General features: G+C 47.4%; 1 protein-coding gene across 4 annotated transcripts in view; it reads right to left on the bottom strand.

The window, feature by feature from the left end:
* Positions 1-26,219, bottom strand: part of Usp13 (ubiquitin specific peptidase 13) — a 116,948-nt gene that overhangs the window by 18,972 nt on the left and 71,757 nt on the right. For all 4 annotated transcript variants that reach the window (XM_075951008.1, XM_075951009.1, XM_075951006.1 and 1 more), the window contains 5 exons: positions 18,237-18,362; positions 17,008-17,161; positions 13,481-13,655; positions 7,147-7,235; positions 1,233-1,355 (listed from right to left, as the gene is read on the bottom strand). In XM_075951008.1, coding sequence (XP_075807123.1) covers positions 1,233-1,355; positions 7,147-7,235; positions 13,481-13,655; positions 17,008-17,161; positions 18,237-18,362 — 667 coding nt within the window. The remainder of the gene's footprint in view (positions 1-1,232; positions 1,356-7,146; positions 7,236-13,480; positions 13,656-17,007; positions 17,162-18,236; positions 18,363-26,219) is intronic.

A 26,219-nucleotide genomic window follows, 5' to 3' on the forward strand; every position in this document is an offset into this window, starting at 1 on the left:
AAGAAGTTCTGACATCTCAGTGAGCTAAATAGTTTCAATCCCTACATTTATTTCTAAGAACACTGTCTGTTTGCAAATCAAGAGTCTGTACTGAACATTGTTGATATGAGCAGTAAGAAAAACTATTCTGAGACCTCCCTGCCACTCACCATTGCCTGTCTGTAAGCCCTTCCAGGAGCCACCTGCCACCAGGACCCCAGATCAATGACTCGGAGTATATGTGTTTGAAGTGTGCAGTGCGGCCATGCTTCGTTCCTATGTGTCTAGTCAATGACCTCACTGGGGAGCAGATTAGTGGTGGAATAGTGACTACCCGTGGCTGAAGGAAGGTGGGAGGCAGTGGGCATCCTTCCAGCAGAAGACGGTACCTTTTGAGTCATCAAGAATGACTATAGAAATGACCCTACCCTAGAGCAATACTGACGAATATATTGCATATCATCCTAGAACTTGCATCTGGCGATGGATGGAGATAGAGACAGAGACCCACACTGGAGCACTGGACTGAGCTCCCAAGGTCCCAATGAGGAGCAGAAGGAGTGAGAACATGAGCAAAGATGTCGGGACCACGAGGAGTGCACCCACCCACTGAGACAGTGGAGATGATCTACTGGGAGCTCACCAAGGCCAGCTGGACTGTTACCAGAAAAAGCATGGGATAAAACTGGACTCTCGGAACATGGCGAACAATGAGGGCTGATGAGACGCCAAGGACAATGGCACGCGGTTTTGATCCTACGCAATGTGCTGGCTTGGTGGGAGCCTAGCCAGTCTGGATGTTCACCTTCCTAGATATGGATGGAGGGGGGAGGACCTAGGACGTACCACAGGGCAGGGAACCCTGACAGCTCTTTGGACTGGAAAGGGAGGGGGAGAGGAGTGGGGGGAAGGGGAGAGGGGTGGAAGGAGGGGGAGAAGAGTGGGAGGAGGGAGAGAAGAGTGGGAGGAGGGGGAGGGAAATGGGAGGCTGGTGGGAGGAGGTGGAAATTTGTTTTTTTTTTCTTTTCTTTATCCTCCTTTTATCAATAAAAAAAATTAAAAAAAAAACAAGAAAAAAAAAAGAATGACTATAGAATAGTGACTACCCCTGCTGGAGGAAGGTGGGAGGCAATGAGCATCCTTCCAGCAGAAGATGGTACCTTTTGAGTCATCAAGAATGACTATAGAATAGTGACTACCCCTGCTGGAGGAAGGTGGGAGGCAGTGAGCATCCTTCCAGCAGAAGACGGTACCTTTTGAGTCATCAGGAATGACTATAGGGGGACTGATGTCTGGAAGTTCCTCTTCTCCTGGCTGTAAGCCCCTGGCTCTGAGGTGGCTGATATCGAGTAGGTCTGGCATATCAATAGAAACGTCTGCAAAACAAAAGATTATGCTCACTGGACTCTCCAGAGTCCGCAACCAGTTCATTATAAATCTGCGGAAGTTCACTGCATGCATGCATCTAGGCAGCCTAGAGGAAGCTCAGCACAACAGACTTGTCAAGCCACAAGGTTAATGGAAGGCTCAAGGAAAGGGCAGAGAGTGGTGGGACAGAGGTGTCACACTGGACAGCAGCAGGTCAGAGAAGTCAGTGATCACGGACTAGCAGCCAGGCTACCCGCGGTCCAGACGCACTTCATTTTGTGCTTTTTAAAATATGTACGTGATTCAATTTTTTTAAATATGGATATAAATTTAATTTCAAAAACCATGGAGCTGCAGTACATTTTCCTGTGTTAACCATCTGAGCTTCCCTTTAGCTTATTCTGGACAATGATGGCCTCTGTGACCGTTTCACACTGACCCCACTGCTCTGGACTGCCCCAAACATGCATATCATGCATATGGGAGAGGAGGACGTCTTTCTGAACTATGTTATTACACACAGTGGAGCCTGCCATGACAGAGGCTGTGCTGTGTCCACATGACAGTAGGCTGTGTGTGTCCACCATGACAGTAGACTGTGTGTGTCCACATGACAGTAGACTGTGTGTGTCCACATGACAGTAGACTGTGTGTGTCCACATGACAGTAGACTGTGTGTGTCCACATGACAGTAGACTGTGTGTGTCCACATGACAGTAGACTGTGTGTGTCCACCATGACAGTAGACTGTGTGTGTCCGCCATGACAGTAGACTGTGTGTGTCCGCCATGACAGTAGACTGTGTGTGTCCGCCATGACAGTAGACTGTGTGTGTCCACCATGACAGTAGACTGTGTGTGTCCGCCATGACAGTAGACTGTGTGTGTCCACCATGACAGTAGACTGTGTGTGTCCACATGACAGTAGACTGTGTGTGTCCACATGACAGTAGACTGTGTGTGTCCACATGACAGTAGACTGTGTGTGTCCACCATGACAGTAGACTGTGTGTGTCCACATGACAGTAGACTGTGTGTGTCCACATGACAGTAGACTGTGTGTGTCCACCATGACAGTAGACTGTGTGTGTCCACCATGACAGTAGACTGTGTGTGTCCGCCATGACAGTAGACTGTGTGTGTCCACCATGACAGTAGACTGTGTGTGTCCACCATGACAGTAGACTGTGTGTGTCCTCCATGACAGTAGGCTGTGTGTGTCCACCATGACAGTAGACTGTGTGTGTCCACCATGACAGTAGACTGTGTGTGTCCACATGACAGAGGCTGTGTGTTTCCGCCATGACAGTAGACTGTGTGTGTCCACCATGACAGTAGACTGTGTGTGTCCACCATGACAGTAGACTGTGTGTGTCCACCATGACAGTAGACTGTGTGTGTCCACCATGACAGTAGACTGTGTGTGTCCTCCATGACAGTAGGCTGTGTGTGTCCACCATGACAGTAGACTGTGTGTGTCCACCATGACAGTAGACTGTGTGTGTCCACCATGACAGTAGACTGTGTGTGTCCACCATGACAGTAGACTGTGTGTGTCCACCATGACAGTAGACTGTGTGTGTCCACCATGACAGTAGGCTGTGTGTGTCCCCCATGACAGTAGACTGTGTGTGTCCACCATGACAGTAGACTGTGTGTGTCCACCATGACAGTAGACTGTGTGTGTCCACCATGACAGTAGACTGTGTGTGTCCCCCATGACAGTAGACTGTGTGTGTCCGCCATGACAGTAGGCTGTGTGTGTCCACCATGACAGTAGACTGTGTGTGTCCACCATGACAGTAGACTGTGTGTGTCCACCATGACAGTAGACTGTGTGTGTCCACCATGACAGGAGGCTGTGTGTGTCCGCCATGACAGTAGACTGTGTGTGTCCGCCATGACAGTAGGCTGTGTGTGTCCACCATGACAGTAGACTGTGTGTGTCCACCATGACAGTAGACTGTGTGTGTCCGCCATGACAGTAAGCTGTGTGTGTCCACCATGACAGTAGGCTGTGTGTGTCCGCCATGACAGTAGACTGTGTGTGTCCGCCATGACAGTAGACTGTGTGTGTCCACCATGACAGTAGACTGTGTGTGTCCACCATGACAGTAGGCTGTGTGTGTCCACCATGACAGTAGACTGTGTGTGTCCACCATGACAGTAGACTGTGTGTGTCCGCCATGACAGTAGGCTGTGTGTGTCCACCATGACAGTAGACTGTGTGTGTCCACCATGACAGTAGACTGTGTGTCTCCACCATGACAGTAGACTGTGTGTGTCCCCCATGACAGTAGACTGTGTGTGTCCACCATGACAGTAGGCTGTGTGTGTCCACCATGACAGTAGGCTGTGTGTGTCCGCCATGACAGTAGACTGTGTGTGTCCACCATGACAGTAGGCTGTGTGTGTCCACCATGACAGTAGACTGTGTGTGTCCCCCATGACAGTAGACTGTGTGTGTCCTCCATGACAGTAGACTGTGTGTGTCCTCCATGACAGTAGACTGTGTGTCTCCACCATGACGGTAGACTGTGTGTGTCCTCCATGACAGTAGACTGTGTGTCTCCACCATGACGGTAGACTGTGTGTGTCCACCATGACAGTAGGCTGTGTGTGTCCACCATGACAGTAGGCTGTGTGTGTCCACCATGACAGTAGACTGTGTGTGTCCACCATGACGGTAGACTGTGTGTGTCCACCATGACAGTAGACTGTGTGTGTCCACCATGACAGTAGACTGTGTGTGTCCACCATGACAGTAGACTGTGTGTGTCCACCATGACAGTAGACTGTGTGTGTCCACCATGACAGTAGACTGTGTGTGTCCACCATGACAATAGACTGTGTGTGTCCACCATGACAGTAGACTGTGTGTGTCCCCCATGACAGTAGACTGTGTGTGTCCACCATGACAGTAGACTGTGTGTGTCCACCATGACAGTAGACTGTGTGTGTCCCCCATGACAGTAGACTGTGTGTGTCCACCATGACAGTAGACTGTGTGTGTCCCCCATGACAGTAGGCTGTGTGTGTCCACCATGACAGTAGACTGTGTGTGTCCCCCATGACAGTAGGCTGTGTGTGTCCATCATGACAGTAGACTGTGTGTGTCCACCATGACAGTAGACTGTGTGTGTCCCCCATGACAGTAGACTGTGTGTGTCCACCATGACAGTAGACTGTGTGTGTCCCCCATGACAGTAGACTGTGTGTGTCCACCATGACAGTAGACTGTGTGTGTCCACCATGACAGTAGACTGTGTGTGTCCACCATGACAGTAGGCTGTGTGTGTCCACCATGACAGTAGGCTGTGTGTGTCCGCCATGACAGTAGACTGTGTGTGTCCGCCATGACAGTAGACTGTGTGTGTCCGCCATGACAGTAGACTGTGTGTGTCCCCCATGACAGTAGACTGTGTGTGTCCACCATGACAGTAGACTGTGTGTGTCCACCATGACAGTAGACTGTGTGTGTCCACCATGACAGTAGACTGTGTGTGTCCACCATGACAGTAGGCTGTGTGTGTCCACCATGACAGTAGGCTGTGTGTGTCCACCATGACAGTAGACTGTGTGTGTCCACCATGACAGTAGACTGTGTGTGTCCACCATGACAGGAGGCTGTGTGTGTCCGCCATGACAGTAGACTGTGTGTGTCCACCATGACAGTAGACTGTGTGTGTCCACCATGACAGGAGGCTGTGTGTGTCCGCCATGACAGTAGACTGTGTGTGTCTGCCATGACAGTAGGCTGTGTGTGTCCACCATGACAGGAGGCTGTGTGTGTCCCCCATGACAGGAGGCTGTGTGTGTCCGCCATGACAGGAGGCTGTGTGTGTCCGCCATGATGGTAGGCTGTGTGTGTGTCCACCATGACAGTAGACTGTGTGTGTCCTCCATGACAGTAGACTGTGTGTGTCCGCCATGACGGTAGGCTGTGTACTCCTCTACCCAGCAGCTCTTCTTTCCTGCATGTTCCTTCCCTGCCCTGTTGCACATTTGAGTTTGAGAACTCCTAATTTATATTTTATTCAGATCATACGAGAAACTGTGATGATTCTAAGTTACAAGTGATAAAACTCAAAACAACTTGACTGACTCTTGTGTCTACCCCTGGGTGCTTGGGAGAAAGACAAAACCCTCTTGGCTCAGTGGCATTTGACCTACTCAGACACAAGATTTCTAAATAGCACCTGAGACTTGGGGCTGTACCTCTGCAAACAGAAACAAAAGCGGGTTCAACTCCAATTTTAGGGTTATGTCCTTCAGGCCTGAAGAATAACTATCTCCAAATGATGACCAATATGTAAATCCTACTCAAGACAGCAAAGCGGGCTGGGCATGGTAGAACATGCCTGTAAACATGGAACTTGGGAAGATCAGAAGTTCAAGGCTAGACTCCTCTACACAGGAACTTCAAAGACATTCTGAACTACATGAGATCCTGCCTCAAAAAAAAAATTAAACAAGTAAGTATAAATGTAACAATAATTCAAGAACATAAGCTAAATTTAAAAAGTTAAATTTTAAGGACCAGTAGAACCAAACACAGGTCAGGCATACAACATTGATACAACTATTCCTGAAAGGAAAGGTTCAGGCCTTCCTTGAGATTCCTTCAAACAGTCAAAAAATCTGATTTTATTTTTATTCCTTCACAAAAATTCCAAGAACAACAACAAAAAGAAAACTGTCCAAAGCAGTCAAAAGTTTTTCTTCTCAAGTATCTAGTCGCCCCCCCCCCCCAGAAGTCAGTAGGGCACAGAGTGATCAGTGTCCTGCTCTCAGAACCTCTGCACCCTAACCTCCTCCGCAAGAAAACCAAGGGTCTCCTGGGAATCAGGAATAGCCCCACACAAAGGACAACCTGTCACTCTGTGCCCACCAGCCGCAGGCTCCCTAGGAAATCACCCTGGCTGGGTTCCATCCTCTTTCCTGTCCCCTTCCACCAGTGTTTGGATGACTCCTAAGATTTGCAATGCTAAGTTGCAGAAATGCTCAAACACAATCCCTAAGAGATTGGCAAACACTCTAAAGTCCTTACCTAAGAAGCTATCAACGGCAAAAAACACATCCTTCCACCTCCTGGAGCCATTTAAGACCTGTCAGATTCAACCCTGGCAGTGGAGGAAATGGCCTTTATGCCTTGTCTGGAAACTAAGCCTTCCACAGTGGCCATGGGCCTTGCATATGGGTGAGAATGAAGTACCATGAAGCCCAAACCACATTCCTCATTCTACAGCACAAAGCAACTGTTTCCATGTGTCCGTTAGTAAAATCTGTATGATTTTGATGAATGTCAGGGGCACCCGCTGTGTTCAGAGGCAGGGGAAGGCTGCTAGGAGGATGCTGTATCGTGCCTCCTTGTACCCCAAGTGTGGTATGTAGACTAGTCATGGTAACCTAAGGCTGTGAGTCCAGAGAAAAGTGGGGTGGGTTAGAAACACAGTCTCTCAGCCCACCCTGCATCTGCCAGTTAGCATCCGCGTTTCCCAAAGGTCCCAAGTGACAAGGATGCACGGTTCCATGCAGGATGCGCCACCGTGAGGACCGCACTTTCCCTCTTTAGAACCCGGTCCCTACAGAGCGCAGCCGTGAAGGGGTGGTCAGCATGTGGCATTTCTTATTGTCAGTATTTCTAGCAGGCTGTGAAACCAGGGAAAGGTGGGGGTGACAGAGAAAGACTGGGATGGGCATGGCGGGGGCAGGGGTCCTGACGGCCTCTTTCACATGCCATGTCTTGTTAAGTGGCTCACTCGAACAGTTTAAGCAAAAGCATGCAAAGGATACCTACCAAATTTTCTGGGAACCCAGTCAAGACCAAAAGTGAACTTCTTTATCTGCACTACCAAGTATTCAGGGAATGAGGCAAAGCGAGATGTTCTGGGGAGCACAAGAGGGGGGAGGGGAGATCAATCAAACAAGGCAGAAAGAAAGGCGAATGCAGTCGACAGCGCACTGGCAGCTTTGCCGGAGGCGCCTGGCAACGCCAAGGACCGCCCTGTGAGGAGGAACTGGACCACAGTCAGGTGCACGGCTACTCGCCACTCGCTCCAACCTCCTGGCCTCTCCGCCAAAGAAAACGCTGATGCAGGCCACGTGAGCAACGAGTGCAGCTGTTTCACAGCGAGCGCTTGCTGCGACATTCGGAAAAGGGCTTTTCAGCCGTTTGGTTTCCCAGCATTCTTGCAGGGTTTCCGTGTATGTACTTGTAGGTGTTCTCAGTCAAGCATGCTCCGTGTCTGTGACATTCCCCAGATGATGCAGAGAAGCCCTGCTTCACTGAGATGTAGAATCACCACCTCCCGGCAATGGGCTGGTAGAAGGGAGGTGGACCAGAATTGGGTTTAGGCTGACCTTTTATTACTGCACCTCTTTAAAACCCGAATCCCAGGTGGCATGAGTCCTACAGATAGCTCTGTTTGGGAGAAATTACCTAAAGTATCTAAACCTAGGTCTTGCCTTTTAAAGGATTTTGGTTTATATGTACGAGTGTTTGCCTGCGTGTATGCATATGTACCATGTTTGTGTCTGGTGTCTGCAAAGGCAAGAAAAGGGGGCCCCATATCCTCTGGAACTGGACCTGAAAGTGGTCATGAGCCACTATGTGGGTCCTGGGAACCAAACCCTGGTCCTCTGCAAGAGCAGCAAGTGCTCTTAATTTGCTGAAGCATCTCCTGAGCCCACTAAACCTTACATTTTAAAACTGATACATGTTAATTCTGAGTTCACTTAAAACGAAAGATCCAATGTCCTAGGCTTGGGTTTCTCACTTTTACACATAGACTAACTATTCAATTTGTACATCAAATTCATGCCTTTGTTCCAGCTCATTCAGTTACCCATCATCTCCAGCATTCGGTTCTATTGGGCTGTCTATATAAACAGAAAATGAGCCGCCTAATTTCTCGGTCTTTTGGTTAAAATCAAGTACAGAAAATGAGCCATGGATGGTACCGTGGGTCTGTTTTAAAATAGAAGATTCTGAGCTGCCGCCTCCAACCCGCACCTTTTGAATTAGAACCATTGCCTTCTTTTTGGAATACATCTTTTCCCAGACCGCACAAGGCAAACGTCAACGTAGTACTGCCCTCTACTGCAGAACAGTAGACACAGCACAGGCTGGCCATAAATAGCAGAAAGGTGTAGCTTTGGGGCTTCAGAAGGCTCTGTAATTCACTGCAAATCTGGGTAAATCACTGGCCCATCTAGAAGTGAGCTTACTCATGCATCTGCCGCCAGTGTTCACACTAGTGAAGAACCTCGGCTGTGCAGTGCTCACACTAGTGCAGAACCTCTCGACACACCAGACAGTACTGTACTAAGAAAGGGAAGTGAATTCTGCCAGCCCTAAGGTCTTGGACACTGAATTAGGCCATCACTGGCCTGTATTCTCCCCCAGACAAGTTACATAGCCTGCTGTGTCTCAAATTCTCCATCACAAGGACAGCAGAAGGGAACAGGCCATAATGTAAGGCAGCTAAGAGGTTGATCCTGTCAAGGAATTGATCTAGAATTATCCTGGCTCTTGGAAGAAATTTACAGTCCCTTCAGTCAGGTTCTCTGGTTGTCTGAGAAGCCTCAGTAAACATCATCCTCACGGAAGTGAGGCCAAGACCTCTGGTTTATCAAAACCAACACAATTCACCTGCTGCTGCAGCATTTTTAACTGATGCAAAAATAAAAAGTTATCTTCTAACTGTTGGATGGTGTGTGCGAGAGAGGGTGGAGAAAGAGTGGAAGGAAGAGAGAAGGAGATGAGAGAGAGAAACATGTTCATGTGTACGGACACAGCAGGAATGTGTAGGCCAAAGGCCAACACGGGGTAACTGCCTTTCTCAAGCAGTCTCCACTGCCCCCAGGAATCTTCCTGCATCCCCGCTCCCCAGCACCATGCACACAGGCACGCATCACCACGCTCAGCTTTTGACACAGTGCCCTGAGACCAAATGCAGGTGGGCTCTCTCCAACAGGCAGGCCCTCACTCTCAGATTCTTTACTGACTGAGCCAACGCCCCTGCCCCGGAGCTGCTCTTCTCGTTAAATCAGTGACATGCCAAGGGGGAGTCAGGAGCCACAGCTGCAGACCCTTATGCTAAAGAGCTGTGTGAAAACAGAGTCATGGCAGGGCATCAGTCTGATGTTGGGACAGAGGATGGGCGAACCATGGAAGACGTGACTGGTACAGGTAACTACCAACCTCGGCGTACAAGGCGGCAGAGTAAACTGTCTCCACGTTTCAAAGACAAGTGTCTTCAAAACTCAGGCCCTAAACCCAACCACACTTGGAGAGGCTGCTCCATATCTATCTGTTCAGGTTCCTTGAGAGAGAGAGGTAAGAGTTTTTACTCATTAGCAGCGGTTTGAGGACATCAAGTTTACAGTTAAATCCAACAATGTCATAAACGGTGCTTTGTGAAAGAAGAATGAGTAAGTATAAACAAAACTTTTGCATAGTCTTTTATTCCTAAACCTAATCTGTATAGCTTTTCTTAGAAATGTATACATTTTAAATAAAGATTATCAGAATATAAATCTAAAAAATCTGTATGAATATTTAATTTACCTTTTTAAAAAGCTGCGGGAATTAAGTTAGTCAGGTGCTCAGAACAGGTCTTGGCACTACTATTGGGTCTGCAGTTACCTGACGCCTAGTGGCATTATTTAAGACATCAATTGCTCACTTATTACAGCTAAGGCTAAATGCTATGGAGACATTTTATTAAGGGAAAAATAAAAGCCGCAGTGACTAAAATGATCTGCTCCATAGGGTTAAAAACCTGCTAAGTAGAAAAGATACTAGTTGCTTTCTACTAAATGTGCCAAAAATATAACTAATCAACCACATGCAGGCCACATGATCCAAGGCATCACGCGGGCGCACACACACACACACACACACACACACATGCACACATGCACACAAAAGGTCACAATGACAATAGCGACACCACTCGTCCTAACTACTGACAGAGACCCTGCAAAGGACTTGTCCTCAGCTCCCTTGGACCTCCTCAGTTCTATAAATAAAATACTTCAGTTATCAGTGCTTTATGGATAGGAAACAGGGTACTAGGAGGAGAGTCCTTTGGCCAAGGTCACAGTGCTGCTGACCTGGAGAGTCTGCTCTGAGCCCACTGCGCTCATCTTTCCCGAATGACAAGGAGGAAATGAAATCCCTCCACAGCCACATTGGCTCAAGGACAGGAGCTGGATTTTGTCCCGCTCTCTGCCTATTGTGAGCAGTATATTGGTGGGTGAATGGATGTTCCAAACAATACCAGTCTTCCCAGACACGGTCTGTTAGGATCATTTACACCAGTGTTTCTCAACCTTCCTAATGCCTCTAATCCTTTAATATAGCTCCTTATGCTGTGGTGACTGTCCCCCAACCATAAAATTATTTTGTTGTACTTCATAACTCTGATTTAGCTACTACAACAAATCATAATGTAAATATCTGCGTTTCATTTTCCAGTGGTCTTATGTGACCCCTGTGAAAGGGTTGCTCCCAAAGGGGTCGAGACCCACAGGTTGAGAACCACTGATTTAAAAGCTCATTGTTTCTGGGTCCATCCTGACCTACTGGTGCACCAAGATCAATCTACTCTTTGCTTGTTAGTAATACAGAGGTGTGTGTGTGTGTGTGTGTGTGTGTGTGTGTGTGTGTGTGTGTAGTCTACGCTGACCTTGATATCTATCAATCGCCCAGATTGCCCATGAACTTAACCATCCTCCTGCCTCAGCTTTCCCAGTTTGGGGATTACAGGGATGTACTACCACACCTGGCCACCAAGGATACCTTATGCCTTTTCCTGGATGTTCAGGCTCTGGGTCTAACAAAAGGAAAATTCAAGACCTCACACTAACAAAATGTCAGTCAAATTATAGCCTACATTGCTAAAAAAATATAAATAAATAAATTAAAAATAATTAATTCCCAGAAGTTCACTAGCTGGCTTTGCCAAATGCCAAAATTAGCATTTGGAACATTATAAAGTATAATAAGGAACACTAATCATGGCTACATATGGACATGCGTATAACATGGTGGTAACACAGATAAACCTGGGTTAGGAGTGCAGTCAGACCAGGCCATTCTCCCAAGCAGGCCACTTACTGGCCAATTGCTTCTCTTTCCAGTGACCCCTCTGGGAAGTGGGAGACTAAAGGAGCCTACCTCACACCACTAAGAGCATTTTAAAAACTTGGGGGTGGGAGGCTGGGCTATAGCAAGACCCTACCTCAAAACACAACAGAAATAATAATAAAAGATACAGCTGACAGCAAGTTCATCACAAGCGCCTCAGGAAATTGTAAAGGGTGGGTATTTTAGGAGCTCCCTTCTTTTTCTGTCCCACAAGGACTGTGTCTTCATATAACAACAATTGTGATACAATGCTAATTCTTTCCACACCTAGAAAAACATATGCACTCTGAGGAGATAGCTCTTTAGGGACCTGGGTTCAGACACCCAGGCAGTGATATACTCAGTCATTCCCGTGCTCTCACAGTGAGGTGCGAGGTGGAGCCGTAAGAATCCCTGGAACTTGCAGGACTGGCTGCCGTACGGCTGCGATATGCAAGGACAATAACAAGAGAGGCCATGTGACAAATGAGGTAGAAATGGGAGAAGGATGTTCTCTTCCACATATACCATGAGGTAAGTATGTACCTGTACACATTGCACATGCTTGCACACACACACTTACACACACACACACACACACACACACACACACACACACAATCAGCAGTCCCTACGACAAAACTTACCTAAGGACAGACCGCTGGTAACAGAATGAATGGCTACTAATCCCCATCTGCACGAGGATCTTTTCAAAGTTAATTTGATTAAAAAAAAATGGGGCTTTTGTTGCGTTTTGTTTTACTTTGTTTTGTTATTTCGGGTTCTCTGATTTCGCTCTGAGGTATATGGGGACTGGAATTTTGGAGTGGTTGTTGTTTTGTTTTGTTTTCTGCAGTACTGGGAAACAAACCCAGGGCTCATACACACCTAGCAGGCCCTCTGCCACAGAGATGTGGCTCTAACTCTTAACCTTTGAAATAAATGGTCTTATTTTCCTGTTTCTGGCATGTGACATCTAACCTGAAGCAAACAGGATCCTGAAGGCTCTGCAGACAGCAGCCAATGGCAGGCCTGCGTGCCAATCAGGCTGTAGGGGAAAACAGCAGGGCAGCCCGGCCCTGCACGCTTCACTCTGTCAACTCAGACCTCACTCTCGCCCTTCAAGAGGAGGCCAAAAACATTCCCCAGTGGTAAAATTCCAGAGACAAGCTTCCAGCAGCTAAGAATATAGCTGGCTGATAGCTTGCTTGTTTAGCATCTATGAAATCCCGGGCTCAATCTCCAGCACGGAAGGGGAGTGTAGAGAAGGAGGAAGCAGACTTCCCAATTAAAAGGAAAACAGGGAGAACCGGATGGACATAACTCCCAGTAGCCTTTTACTCTGTCTCTGTAAGCGCTCTTTCCCCCACTCAAGGGGCAACCCGAAGAGTGTTAGCAAGCACTGACTGTATCAGATCATCAAGTGGAGAAAAGACTGCATGGACCTAACATCATATGAACATGACGCATCTCCTAACTGGGCTGTAAGGGGCTCACCATGCAAACGCTCATGCCCACCTAGCATGCCCAAGACTTCCCCGAGAGGCACACCATCAACCAAGGCCTATGCCAAAACATAACTGTAAAACTGCAACACACTGCTCTGGGGTTTACATATCGAAGGCTGCCATGAGTGGTTTGGGGATTTCTTTACCAGTAACCATTCTTGCCATGTGGGAGCCAGGGTGTTTCTCAACCCTACTCTCGTGGCAAGAGAGGAAAAAAAGGCAAATTTCAACTGCAGAATAAACCTCAATTTTGCTTTTTATGAAAAACAAAAGGGGGGTGGGGGGTGAACACTCCCCCACCCAGCACATAACCAGAATCACAGGATGGACTGACCTATTGGTCAGGGTCATCGAGTGACGTGAATGACAGCTACAGGTGACCATCGCAAACCATCCCACCCTCATGAACAGCATCCACAAACTCCCAGAACACCCAGCCCCCTCTGCTGCCTCCGCCCCCACCTCCCCCAGGGACTGCCAGCCCTACTCACTTCACCCCTGCAGACTTCGCCTGCAGGGCACTGCTCCAGAAGTCCTCCACGTTGTCTGGTTCGGCAAAGGCCTGGAGGCAGGCACTGAAGGGGATCTTGGCTCGCACCAGCTCGGGAAGGGGTCTTCGGTTTGCTTCGGCTTCTCTTCTCATCAATTCATAGGCAATCAGCTCATCTGAGGAAAAGCAAGGAAGGAACCTGCAGTGGTCGCACTTTTCTTGTGCACAAAAGCCACACCCCTTTGGGTGGTATATTTCCTTATAGGTCAGGATTGCTGCCTGTCGGTCTGTTCCAGAAGTCTGCCCAAAGACCCTTCCCAAGACTTATAGGCTTTGTGGAGACAGAAATACTTTTTAATTCTATTTTCATATGTTTGCTTGTTTATTTATTTTTGAGACAGGGTTTCTCTGTGTGGCCCTGGCTGTCCTGGAACTCACTCTGTAGACCAGGCTGGCCTTGAACTCACAAAGATCTGCCTGCCTCTGCCTCCTGCATGCTGAGATTAAACGTTTGAGCAACCAGCGCCCAGCTATCACTCGAATTTTTCTTTATTCTTGCTTGTTTTGCTATTTCATTTTGAGACCAACAATAAGGAACTGAGTCCAGATGAGACAACAATGACTCAGGGGCCTACGGTTCCACTTTCCCACCCTCCAGTGACCCAAGTGCTGCTCTTCTACCGATTCACACCAGAGTTTGCAGCTGTCGGGGAACCAAGAGCTCTCCTCTCCCCAGGCCCTTCACTTCCCTGACAAAGAAACTAAGGCCACTGAGAAGCCTAGACTTAACGGCCTGGTCAACAAACACAGATGAGGCCCAAAAGAGATATAACCCCGATGCTCAGGGTTTTTCAAATGATTGGGTGCTTGGTTGGAGAGGGACTGCCAACTTTAAGTTGTCTCAAAAAGAACATGGCCAAGGGAAGGAGATAAATCAGGACTGTCAGCGAGCTCCAGACAATGGTGAGAATTGGTGTAACATGCTTTCTGATTTGCTTCCTCCAGCCACTGTGACTACAGTCATGGGTCCCACAACGGCATGAGGTTAAGGGGAGCATGTGTCTAAGCCTGCCCTTATCCACCAACACCATCCTGGAAATACAACCAACCCTCAGAAACAGCACCCAGTCCACTACTTTCTGGGGCAATAATAAAAGGAAAGAAGTGAGCGTGCTGGGGATCCTTGAGGGACCAGGGATCTGTTCCCATTTTGACACTAATTGCAGGTAAAACATCACAGGTACTTTGAATATCATTTCCTTTCCGGTTGATTATTTCACAATAGCAACAACAATAACAAAAATTCCCTCCTAATAGATTGGCTTATGCACATACATATTTCCTAACCCCCTCTGAAAAGCTTTTAAAACCCCTTCTCAGCCAGTGGCGCATGCCTTTAATCCCAGCACTCAGGAGGCTGAGGCAGGCAGATCTCTGTGAGTTCAAGGCCAGCCTGATCTACAAGAGCTAGTGCCATGAGAGGCTCTAAAGCTACAGAGAAACCTTGTCTCGAAAGCACACCCCACAAAATAAAAAACACCATCTCTGTCTACCGTCAGTTTACAACACAGTACTTCTATCTAGCCTACAAACATTAAATGTTACAAGAAATCCAGAAACTAAACTACATTTCTCCTTTCTTTTCTTAAAAAGATTACCACTCACATAGCGAATCGAGACCACAGGACTGTATTAAAGCTTTTAAAATGCAAACGGATTCATTCTGCCTCGCCCTACCAACTACATCAGTAAAGCAACTGCTCAAGTGGGAGTCTGATGCTTCTCCCTGACAACAGAAATCATCACAAGAGGATCCAGATGGCAGCCTCGCATGGATACTGCTTCTGCAGCGACACCTGCTGGGCCCGAGTGCTGCTGCTCCTCCTAATCCTGTAGCTGGGGTTGCTGTAAGCCAACTCATGCAACTCTCCTCATTTTGCATTTACAAAGGTCTCTCTGCACACCATCCTCACACACACACACACACACACACACACACACATCCTATATAGCATGTGAATTCCCTTTGAGAAACTGAGCACTGAGACTCTCAAACCAACATTAATTTTAGAGAACATCTTTGTCACGGAGGCTGACAGACCTGAACAGAACCTGTAAGTCTGAGGTGAGCAAGGAAAACCAATTGTTCCTTCCAGTGGCTCAGACTGACAATCAACTTGTCAGGTTCTCCCAGCATCTAGGAGGTAAAACCTCCAGGCATAGCCCTCGGGGATTATCTAGATTAGTTTAGCAGCTGACCGAGCCTGTGAGGGATTGTCTTGATTAGGTTCATTTGAATGGGAAGATCCACCCTAAAAATGAGTAGCCCCATCAGCATCCTGAGTGCATATGAAGAAGACGGCAAGCTGAACACAAGCTTCCTCTGCTTCCAGGTTAGAAAGAAATGTAACCAGCTCCCTTCACCCTTCAACACAACTTCCCTGTAATGAAGGACTACATGCTGTAACTTCGGCACAAAATAAGCCCTCCTTCCCTCCTTTCCTCTGTTCCTTCCTCCCTCTCTTTCTTCCTCTTTCCCTTCTTCCCTTCCTCTCTCCCTCCCTTTTTCCCTCTCTCCCTCCCTCCCTTTCTTTCTCTCCCTTTTTCCCTCCCTCCCTTTTTCCCTTCCTTCCTCCCTTCCTTCCCCCAGTGACTTTCGTCAGGCACTTCATGGAACAACAGTAAGACAGCCCTCACTCTCAAAACGCAACAAAGCACACACTCCACAGCCTTCTGTATTTCAGATGATGGTCAAGAATCTAAATGCAACACAAAGCTGTATGCATGCATAGACAATGGAAATAATTTCATCATTAAACCATCAGGACCATCACTTCCAATATCATAATAAATTAACTCCCCCAAATAGTAGCAATAGGCACTCAAAGAGGAATTTTTACAAGGATGGCAGGTACCGCAAACATGAACAATCCAACAGCCATTTTGCCCTTTTCCTCTCTAAGACAAAACTCTAAGGAATACCATCCATCCCTCCTGCCTGGGAAGAATCAGATCACACTGACAGTGTGGGACGGAGCCATGCCCTGAAAGGCTACATGATGGCACTCTCCTGCATTTCAAAGTCCAGGCATTCTCTTCTTGGGCCTCACTGTTACAGAGTGCCCTGCCTGTAAGTCACCTCTCAGGAGGCCTGCCTTAAAGACTCAGGTAGAAAATCTCTAATTCCACTTCTAACACCCAAAGATCCATTTCCATCCAGCTTATACCAGAGCATCTTTTCCGTGTCATGAGAGAACCCTACCCACATCGCCACAAACAACATAACTTGCTGACTGCAGCCTAACCGTGAGCCCCATTTCTGGGTTCGAAAGCAGCCCCTGTCCAGAATCCTCTGCATGATACATTTAGCCACCTCCACAGACAGTCATGCAGGGACTTGGAAAAAATGAGAAGGGCCGTGCAACGCAAACACAACCCCATCCATCCCAGTGACCGGGCACCTTATCTCTGGGGCAGGTCTGCCCGCAGGGAGGCACACATGGCTCTTTTCCCACCCAGGACTGTTACCTTTGTTGGTTGCTGCCTCCATGGCTACAGGTAACTGCATCAGGTAGTCCACTCTTTCCGTATAGCGGACCTTGCGGGTCTGACAGCACTGAATGCGCTCTTCCACCAAAAACCGGAAAACATCACTCGGGTTTTCTGAGCCAATGCGATTCCTCTGAAGGTCAGATAGAACCAGGTTAGTGGATACAGGGGAATGAAGCCGTGAATAAAATATAGCACAATGTCAACTACGATTCTGGCATCAAGATCTTTCTTTATGGAGCAGTTTTTTCTGGACATGAGAGTCAACCAGATTAAGACACTGTGATTTGGGGAATGGGGGGAGGGGGAGGGAAATGGGAAAAGGGGAGGAGGTGAAAATTTGCAATAATAATAATAATAGACACTGTGGTTTATATAGTGTCCCCAAATGAGGGGTTGGATAAATAAATTCAAGTTCACCTGTGAAGTAATATTACAAAGTCATTAAAACCACAGAAGACAGATAGGTGTTGATGGGATCAGAAGAAGTAAGGAAGATAAGCTAATGAATAGAAAGAGGAAAATCTACTGTCCTGGGAAAACAAGATATGTTTGATACAGTTTCAAATGCACTTAATGTAGACTATAGACAAATGAAGAAACCATGCTATATTAGGGCACATGAGGATATGGCAATAAGCTAAGGGAAACCCTGCTCACACCCAGAATTCACACGCAGTTGGGAAAAATACTACTCTCACACCCAGAATTCACACGCGATTGGGGAATGACTGAAGGCTCAGCTGCCAAAATGTTAGCCACAGCGCCTGCTATTATGACAGCTCTGATTTGCTCCTCTGAGTTTTCTCCCTCTTCTGTAAAGAACACTTTCCTAACCAACGGGGAAAGGCTGCTATTCTGTTCTGTTTAAGGTGAATTCTTCATGGCTTCCACGGGATCCAGCTCTGGTGCACCAGCAGCATGATCACCTGAGTGGTAGTGGCTGGATATCAGGGACCTGGAGGGACTCTCAGGGGGCTCTGTGCAGAGGCCAGGCACACCCATCATACACACACAGCGTGAAAGCCATACAAAGCCGGCAGCATCTGGAACCCGAATGTGAGAGGCAGCCGCATCAAGTGCCAGGGGAGACAGCCACCGAGAGGCCCGGTGAGTGACTGATGTAAAGAAAAGGGGCATTTGGTCATGCCACCCCTAGAGCAGCTGGTGCATGTCTAACTACTCTGTGGGACACTCTCCAGACTTACCTCTACCAGATTGACCAGGTGCAAGAAAAACTCCTGGGCATCCTGCTGTCTGTTAGAGGAAAATTCTGGATGGCTCTTGCTGACAAAGGCCTTGAACATGCGTGGGGAGATCCCGTTCTGTTGAGGCTAGAGTATAAAGACAAAATCATCTTCTGTAGGTGAAAACCTACCTATTACTCTGCTAAAGAGACACAGTAATAAAATGACTCCTAGTGACATAATGGTGTACCCATCGGTAAGAGCATCACTCAGCCCACGTCAGAGACACCCCTTGCAGTAGACAGTAATTCCCACGGAGCCCCACGAGTGACAATGGTAGAGAATGAGAGACTTTGCAGAGTCTAAACAGGACCAATGCGCATATGAACTCACAGAGACTGTGGTAACACGGGACCTGCACAGGTTCAGACTAGATAAAATCCCAGCACTGAGAGAGGAACGTGGACACGTGATCCACCTCTATAAAGAAATTGCACAATCCTTGCTGGTAGAAAAATATCAGTTTTCTTCAGTAGAGCATCACTGGACAGAAAAAGCAACACTTTAGGGAAGGCCCTCCCACCACGAGTAGTCAGCAACACAAAACAAAGTCCATGTTTTGTTTTGTTGGTTGGCTGTTTAATGGACATTTTGTTTTATTCTGCTTTGAAATTTTGTCTTACTGGTTTTTTGTTTCTTTGACTTCTGTTTTTTATTTTTGTCTTTTACTTTAGGGAAAGAAGGAAGAACACAAAGTTGGGTAGGTGGGGAGGATCTGAGAGGTATCAGAGGAGGAGAAAGATTATGATCAAAATATATTGTATGAAATAAGGATATACACAAAAACACAAAATTAAAAAAAAAAGAATAAATCAGCAGATAGCACTTCCATATACATCTGAAGCCCTAATGGCAAGTGGGTGTGGCCTAACTGTAATCCCACCTTTCAAATGAGGAGAAAGGCGACCATGACAAGAGCCAGCATCAACAGGGTATGTAGACATTGCTCTCTATAAACTTTATGAGAATGAGGCTAGCTCAGTTGGCAAAGTATTGATCTGGCATGCATGAAATTTGGGACTCCATCCTCAGCACCACAGAAAGCAGGTGTGGTGGGATATATCTGTAATCCCAGCACTCAGGAGGTGGAGGCAGGAAGAGCAGAAGCTCGGTGTCATCCTTAGCTGCGCAGCAAGTCTAAGAATCACCTGGGGTCCATAAGACTGTCTAAAAATATCTAGACACACACACACATATACATACATACATACATACATACATACGGGGAGAGAGAGAGAGAGAGAGAGAGAGAGAGAGAGAGAGAGAGAGAGAGAGAGAGAGAGAGAAACTTTATGTGAGAACAAATTGGGACTCTTCCTGTGGACTCAGAGATCAGGACAGTGGGTGCCAATGCTCCACTTTGTTAGCAGGCTTGAGGCCCATCCTCATAGAACGTGTGACACAGTAGCCAAACGTCTAAGCAGACTAAAGATGCGCTCCAGAGGGGAACCCTGGCAGAGAGGAAGAGTTCATAGGGCCAGGAGGTGACGGGGTAGCTAAGAGCACTCACTGCTTTGCCAGAGGATCTGAGTCCAGATCCCAGCCCCCACACCAGGCTTCACCTGTAACTCCAACATCAGAGGAGCCCCACGTCGCTGGCCTCTGCCCACGCCTGCACTCACAAAGGCTGATTACTGACGCCTGTCAGCGCTCAGAATGCTCGAGGGAATGCATTATGCTTTCCTCTCGACACAAAAATGCAAATTTCTTTTCTTTTCCTTTTTGGTTTATGTATATGGTCATGTATGCACGGAAACGTGCGAGCATGCATTGGAGGCCAGAGGTCAATGTTGGATGTCTTCCTCAGTTGCTTCATCACCTTATTTTTTTTTGAGACAAGCTCTTTCACCAAACCTGAAGCTTGTGCACCAGCTAAACTGCAGGGCAGTAAACGTCAAACATCACCCTGCCTCCGCCTCCCCAGAACTGGGACTAGAAGTGAGTGCTGCCTCCCCTGGCCTATTTCTGCAATTTCTAAAAGATTATTTCTATTTATATGCTCACACGCCAGAGGAGGGCGCCAGATCTCAGTACAGATGGTTGTGAGCCACCATATGGTAGCTGGGAATTGAACTCAGGACCTCTGGAAGAGCAGCCAGTGCTCTTAACCTCTGAGCCATCTCTCCAGCCCCTAAAAGATTATTTCTAAAGCCCTATGTACAAAGTTGTTTTCTGGCCACTAAACGCATATACACACAGACAAATGCGCATGCTCTCTCTCTCTCTCTCTCTCTCTCTCTCTCTCTCTCTCACACACACACACACACACACACACACACACACACACACATACAAGGCTGGGCTCTACATACGACAGTTTCTAAAAAGTCAAGATAAAAACTAAAGAATTGAGAGAAGGAAGTCACGTTTTCCATTTGACAGTGGCCTAGTGACATCACCTAAGTGTTCCTACAGCCCTAACATGCAAAATGAGGACAGAGATTGTCACGTGGCCTGCTGTCTTGGTTCTAAGCTGTCTCTTGACCACTCATTTTGTAAAAGGGTGGCCCCAAGTCTCCAGAATAAGCAACCACCCAGGAAGCCTGTGTATGACTAGGTTACTGTACTTCTTTCTCCTTCAGCAAGTGAAAAAAAGACCAGCTAAAGTTAGAGAGAGGACTACAGTGCCCAGGCTCTCCCAGACACTTGCCCAGAACCTTCTATCAGCATGCTGGCACACAGTCAGACAGTGTCCACTCGCTCCCCGGAGCCCAAGGCTTACATTAACAAGCAAAAAAGTGAGCTAGCTGGAGCTTCCAGTGCATCAGAACAATGCCTACAGATGTTTCTGACCACAGACGTAGGGCAACCTGTCCCCAACACACGTTTGTCAGACAATCCCTGGCCAGTTCCCGCACTGGGCGGTATTTGGGGGAAGAGCTGTTAGCATGATTGCCCTGAGTAACTGGCATGCTAGAACGATTTGGTGTGTGGAGGAGAGGGAGCACACACAAACCCAGAAGGGCAAGTCCTGCTGACAGCCTCCATCTCCAGCAGCCCCGCCTCAAGCCCAACTGTGAAAGCGCTAACCCTGAATCCTACGCAGTCTTTCTCCTCCTCCTGTTTGTTTCATCCTCTGATAGAAAACAACCAGATTGAAGCCCGTTAATTTTAGTTATGAACAACTCAACATGGTGGCGGGAAACAACCTCGAAGAAGACTGTGTCTACGGTTTGATTCACTTAGAAACATTATCTTGTACTTACAAACAATGAAATGAATTTTTTCATGTTAAAAAAAAAAAGACACGAATGTTACATTTGCCCAACTGGGGTAAATACAAACTAAAGAAAGCAAAACTCCATCCATGCTTAAAGCCAAAATGCTACCTCCTCTGTGTGGCAGGATGCTGGTACCTCGGGTGACATTAAAGCCCACAATGGTGTCAACCTTATTTCATTTGGGAGTCAAACTGTCCCAGACACAGTTTCTCAGAATACACAACTACTTCAAGCATGCTGTTTGCAGGGGAAAACCTGAAGGATTGTCACCTTCAAACTCTGTGAAAGCACTGGTCCAGATGAGCAAGAGTCTGGGTGCTGTCCTCTGCATAAATAAACAAGTAGAATAAATACCAAAAACAAACTCTTAAGGACACGGTAGAGCCCAAAATCAGATACTGGGCTGGAGAGATGACTCAGCAGTTAAAAGTGCCTAGTGATCTTCCCAGGTTCAGTTCCCAGCACCCAGATTGGGTCGGTCACAACTACCTAAACCCAGCTCCAGCCAATCCAAAGCCTTTGTCTGGCCTCCGGTTGCATTTGTACATATCACACACACACACACACACACACACACACACACACACACACACACACTTACACACATACTCACACAAATAAATAAATACATGCACAAATAAATAGATAAAATCTTATAAAGGAACTAAAATACTGGGTGTGATCATTAGCTTCTGTCAATGTGACACAAACCTAGACATATCTGAGAAAAGCAAACCACAGTAGAGAAAATGTTTCTATTAGAATGGCCCATGGGCAAGCCTGTAGGCAAGGCATCTTCTTAATTGTGACTCATAAGGGAAAGCCAAGTCCATTTTGGGTGGTGGTTCCCCTGGGCAGGTGATCCTGGGGTGTATAAGAAAGAAAGAAGGTTGAGCAAGTCATGAGAAGCAAGCCAGTGAGCACTGTTCCTCCATGGTCTCTGTTTCGGTTCCTCCTTCCTGATGTCTGCCCTGTTTAAGTTCCGTCAGTGATAGACCCAGAAGCGTAAGACAAAATAAACCGTTTCCTCCCCAAGTTCCTTTAGGTCATGGAGTTTTAGCACATCAATAGAAACCATAACTAAGACATTGGGATTCTTTTTAATAGATGAAATGGTTTATTAACTAAGATGTCACTAAAAATCTAGGAACTCCTTTGGTCTACAGCTAATGATTTAATATCAAGCTGCTTATTTATGAGGAATGATCCAAGATCCAAGGCAAAAGGTAGAGTTGAGACGCGAAAAGCCCACGTTATTGAGCTTGCAGGTAATTTGCAGACTTGAAAAGCCCCATCCAACCAGGTGCTGGAGCAGGATCACACGGGAGCCAACAGCAGCTGCACAGGCACCAGACAGCCTGGGGCAGTTCCCATGCCCACAGCATTCTATCTTTGCTGTGGAATATTTCTTTACACTGTATGAATATATGTCACTGTGCCTGGGTTAATAAAGACGCTGACTGGCCAATATCTGGTTAGGCAGGACTTGCAGGCAAAAAAAGAGCAGAGAGCATGAAGAAGGGGAGGAGTCAGAGATTCATGAGGAGACAGAGAGGAGATGAATTTGCCCAGTACTGGGAAAAGGTACCGAGCCACATGGCAGAGTGTGAATAAGAAATACGGGTTACAGCTAAGACTCCCAGCAATAGTGGAAAGGGTGTCTGTACTGGCCTTCTCCTGTAATCAGATTGGTGACTACCCTAACTGTCATCATAGAACCTTCATCCAGCAACTGATGGAAGCAGATGCAGAGATCCACAGACGAACACCAAACTGAGTTCTGGAAATCCAATCAAAGAGAGGGAGAATATATGAATGGGGGCGGGGTGTCATGGCAGGGAAATCTACAGAGACAGCTGAACCAAACTGGTGGAAACTCATGGAAACTCCTGAACTCCAGACTGACAGTTGTGGAGCCTGCATGGGACTAAACTAAGCCCTCTATATGGGGGTGACAGTTGTGTAGTCTAGTCTGTTTGAGGGGCTCCTGGCAGTGGGACCAGGACCTATCCCTAGTGTATGCGCTGGTTTTGTGGAGCCCATTCCCTATGGTAGGATGCCTTGCTCAGCCCTGATGTAGGGAGGAAGGGTTTGGTCCTGCCTCAATGTGCCAGGCTTTGTTGACTACCCACGAGAGGCCTTAGCCTTTCTGAGGAGTGGATGAAACGTGGGTTGAGGGAAGGTAGGGTCAGGGGTGGAGCAGGAGGAGCGCTGGGAGGGGAAACTATGGTTGAAAGAAATAGCAATAACAAATAAAAGAAAGAAATATGAGTTAATTTAAAATATAAGAGTAAACTAGTAATAAACCTAAGCTATTGGCCAAGCATTTATAGTTATTAATAATAAGTTTCTGCGTGGTTATTTGGGAACTGGCTGACAGGAAAGAAAGTCCACCTACTCCGGGATTCATTTAGGCCAGGCTGGCCTTAAGCTCACTATGTACCTTGCATTTATGATCCTCCTGCCTCCACCTCCTTTGTTGTCAGAACACGGTCCAGCACTGGAGTTGTGTGAGGAGAATTCTGAGTGCTTGCGAGAAAACTCCAAGAAAACAAGACAAGAACCTCATAGCCTCAGCTTCTTCAAAGCACGGAATTGTTCTTGGAATGTTTTCCTGTTCCTCCCAGGCACAGCGGGTGGGAGTGAGTCGACTTCAGGTTACTCATTGCCGCTTGCTGTTGTTATTCAACCAAATGTCTGAATGATCCTTTATATGCCTCTATGGAAAAACGTTTTTGCGTCTTTGTGATTGTACACAGCTCGAACTCATGAGAACTTTACTCTTGTGATGTCTCTTAGCCCTCAGAGTATAAATTGTCTGATGCTCTGAATAAAGGTGGCTGTTGCCTCACCGGCTCCATTCTCCCAGGTCCTCTGGAACAACGACACTTAGTGACGGGATTACAGCCTTGCTCCACCACCATCGGTCTATGCCGGGCTTCGTGCATGTCAGCCAACACTCCACCAATTAAACACCCCAAACCCTTTAGGATTCTTTCTTCCAGACCACCACGCCCTGGTTCTACACAGCAGGGAAGTGTTTTCTAAGTCATCTAGACCAAAGGTCACAAATCCAAATGCCAGGAGCACTAAATAGGTCACAAGTCACAGAGATTGGTGTCAGCTGGGAATCATGTCCTTCCTTGTACGAAAGGCCTGCCAGTGGCCTCTAGCTGCCATTAAGGGGCTAGGGATTATATATCATGGATGAAACAAGAAAACACACTCAGCTTAATTTGGCCTGAGTGAGGCCAGTCATACCTCAGTCAGTGCAAGGGTTCCCACCTGCCTGCCTGGCTGATAACAGCAACTGTATCTGATGTGGAAGCTCAGAAGGGGCTATAGCCTCTTGTTTGTGAGATGAATAAATATTGTACTCTGGTCAACCTAAGCTACTTCTTCATCATTGGCCAAGGACATCATGATAGCAGCAAAACTCAGTTTTATTTCCAGACATTGTTCACCTAAAGAGTTTACATCCCCTCAAATAAGGAGATTCTAAAAGCACAATAATGGTCATAACTGCACACAGATTTTACCATCGTTAGGACACAGCTGAAAGTACCCCAGTTGAAGCCATCTGAAGACTGTGGCTTGGTGATCTGCCTGCAGTTGCACAGCCCTGCAGGACCAGGCTCCTCGACTTCACCAGTCAAGGTGGCAGCTGCCCCCACAGAGTTCTCAAGACCCAACACAGACTAAACAGCATCCCAGAATAATGAGCTCAAAATGCAAGTTTGTTTTCATCAACCATCACTCCTTCCAAGTTTCATGGAAGCTAAAGAGAGATGTCTGGCAATCCCATAGCACAAACCCATCCCCCGTGTGTCCCCAGTAAGGATCCCCGTGTGTCCCCAGTAAGGATCCCCGTGTGTCCCCAGTCAGGATCCCCGTGTGTCCCCAGTCAGGATCCCCCATGTCCTGGAGGATTTGCAGCCCTTACCTTGCAATGCTGGGTAACAAGACAACCTGAGAAGGTGAGCTCTGCCGATCCCACCCTCCTCGCCTCTCCTGGGCTCTCTAAGCGAAGCATCTACTTCCTCCCTACCCCCTTCCCAGCATACTTCCCTCTCTCCATCCAGACACCTCTGAGGAGACACTGCCCTCACGTCCTCCTTCCCTCCTTTGCCCACTCCCACCAGCAGCTAACTTCACATGACCCACAAGGAACTCACTTTCCACGCCTGCTCTTAAATTATCATACTAGCTAAGGATAGCTGACCTAATTGGGGAGCATAGAGGTCAAACACTTGAGACCCAGCATGGAACAGGCTTGAGCACCACAGTGTACAAGAGAACATGAGGTATTCAGAAGAGACAATTCTGAGGGAAATGAAACTCTTTGGGAGAGTTGTCTGCAGGTAGGACAGAGTAATAGGGATGCTGCTTCCCTGAGTCATTGCCCATGCTGGGGTTGGCTGCCTTTGGGGAACCCACACTCCTGTCAGTCATCCCTCATCCATGTTCATCCGAGTACTCCCCAAGAAACTCATTGGCTCCCCAAACCAGATTTAGGTTAACTGTTACTGTGGCCTGTTTCGTGTAGCCTACATACAGGGAGTACATGCTGTTTGTATCTCTGAAGAAAAACTTACACAATGCTGGCCTACACAGGGAGACTCTTTCTAGAAGGAAGAAAAGGGAGCAGGAAGGGGGTGGGGAGGAGGAGTTGGAGACATGGCAGGAGAGAGACAAGGGGACCTAGCAAAAACATCTGGAGTTT

This window comes from Microtus pennsylvanicus, chromosome 16 (assembly GCF_037038515.1).
Source record: "Microtus pennsylvanicus isolate mMicPen1 chromosome 16, mMicPen1.hap1, whole genome shotgun sequence".
Lineage (NCBI taxonomy): Eukaryota > Metazoa > Chordata > Mammalia > Rodentia > Cricetidae > Microtus > Microtus pennsylvanicus.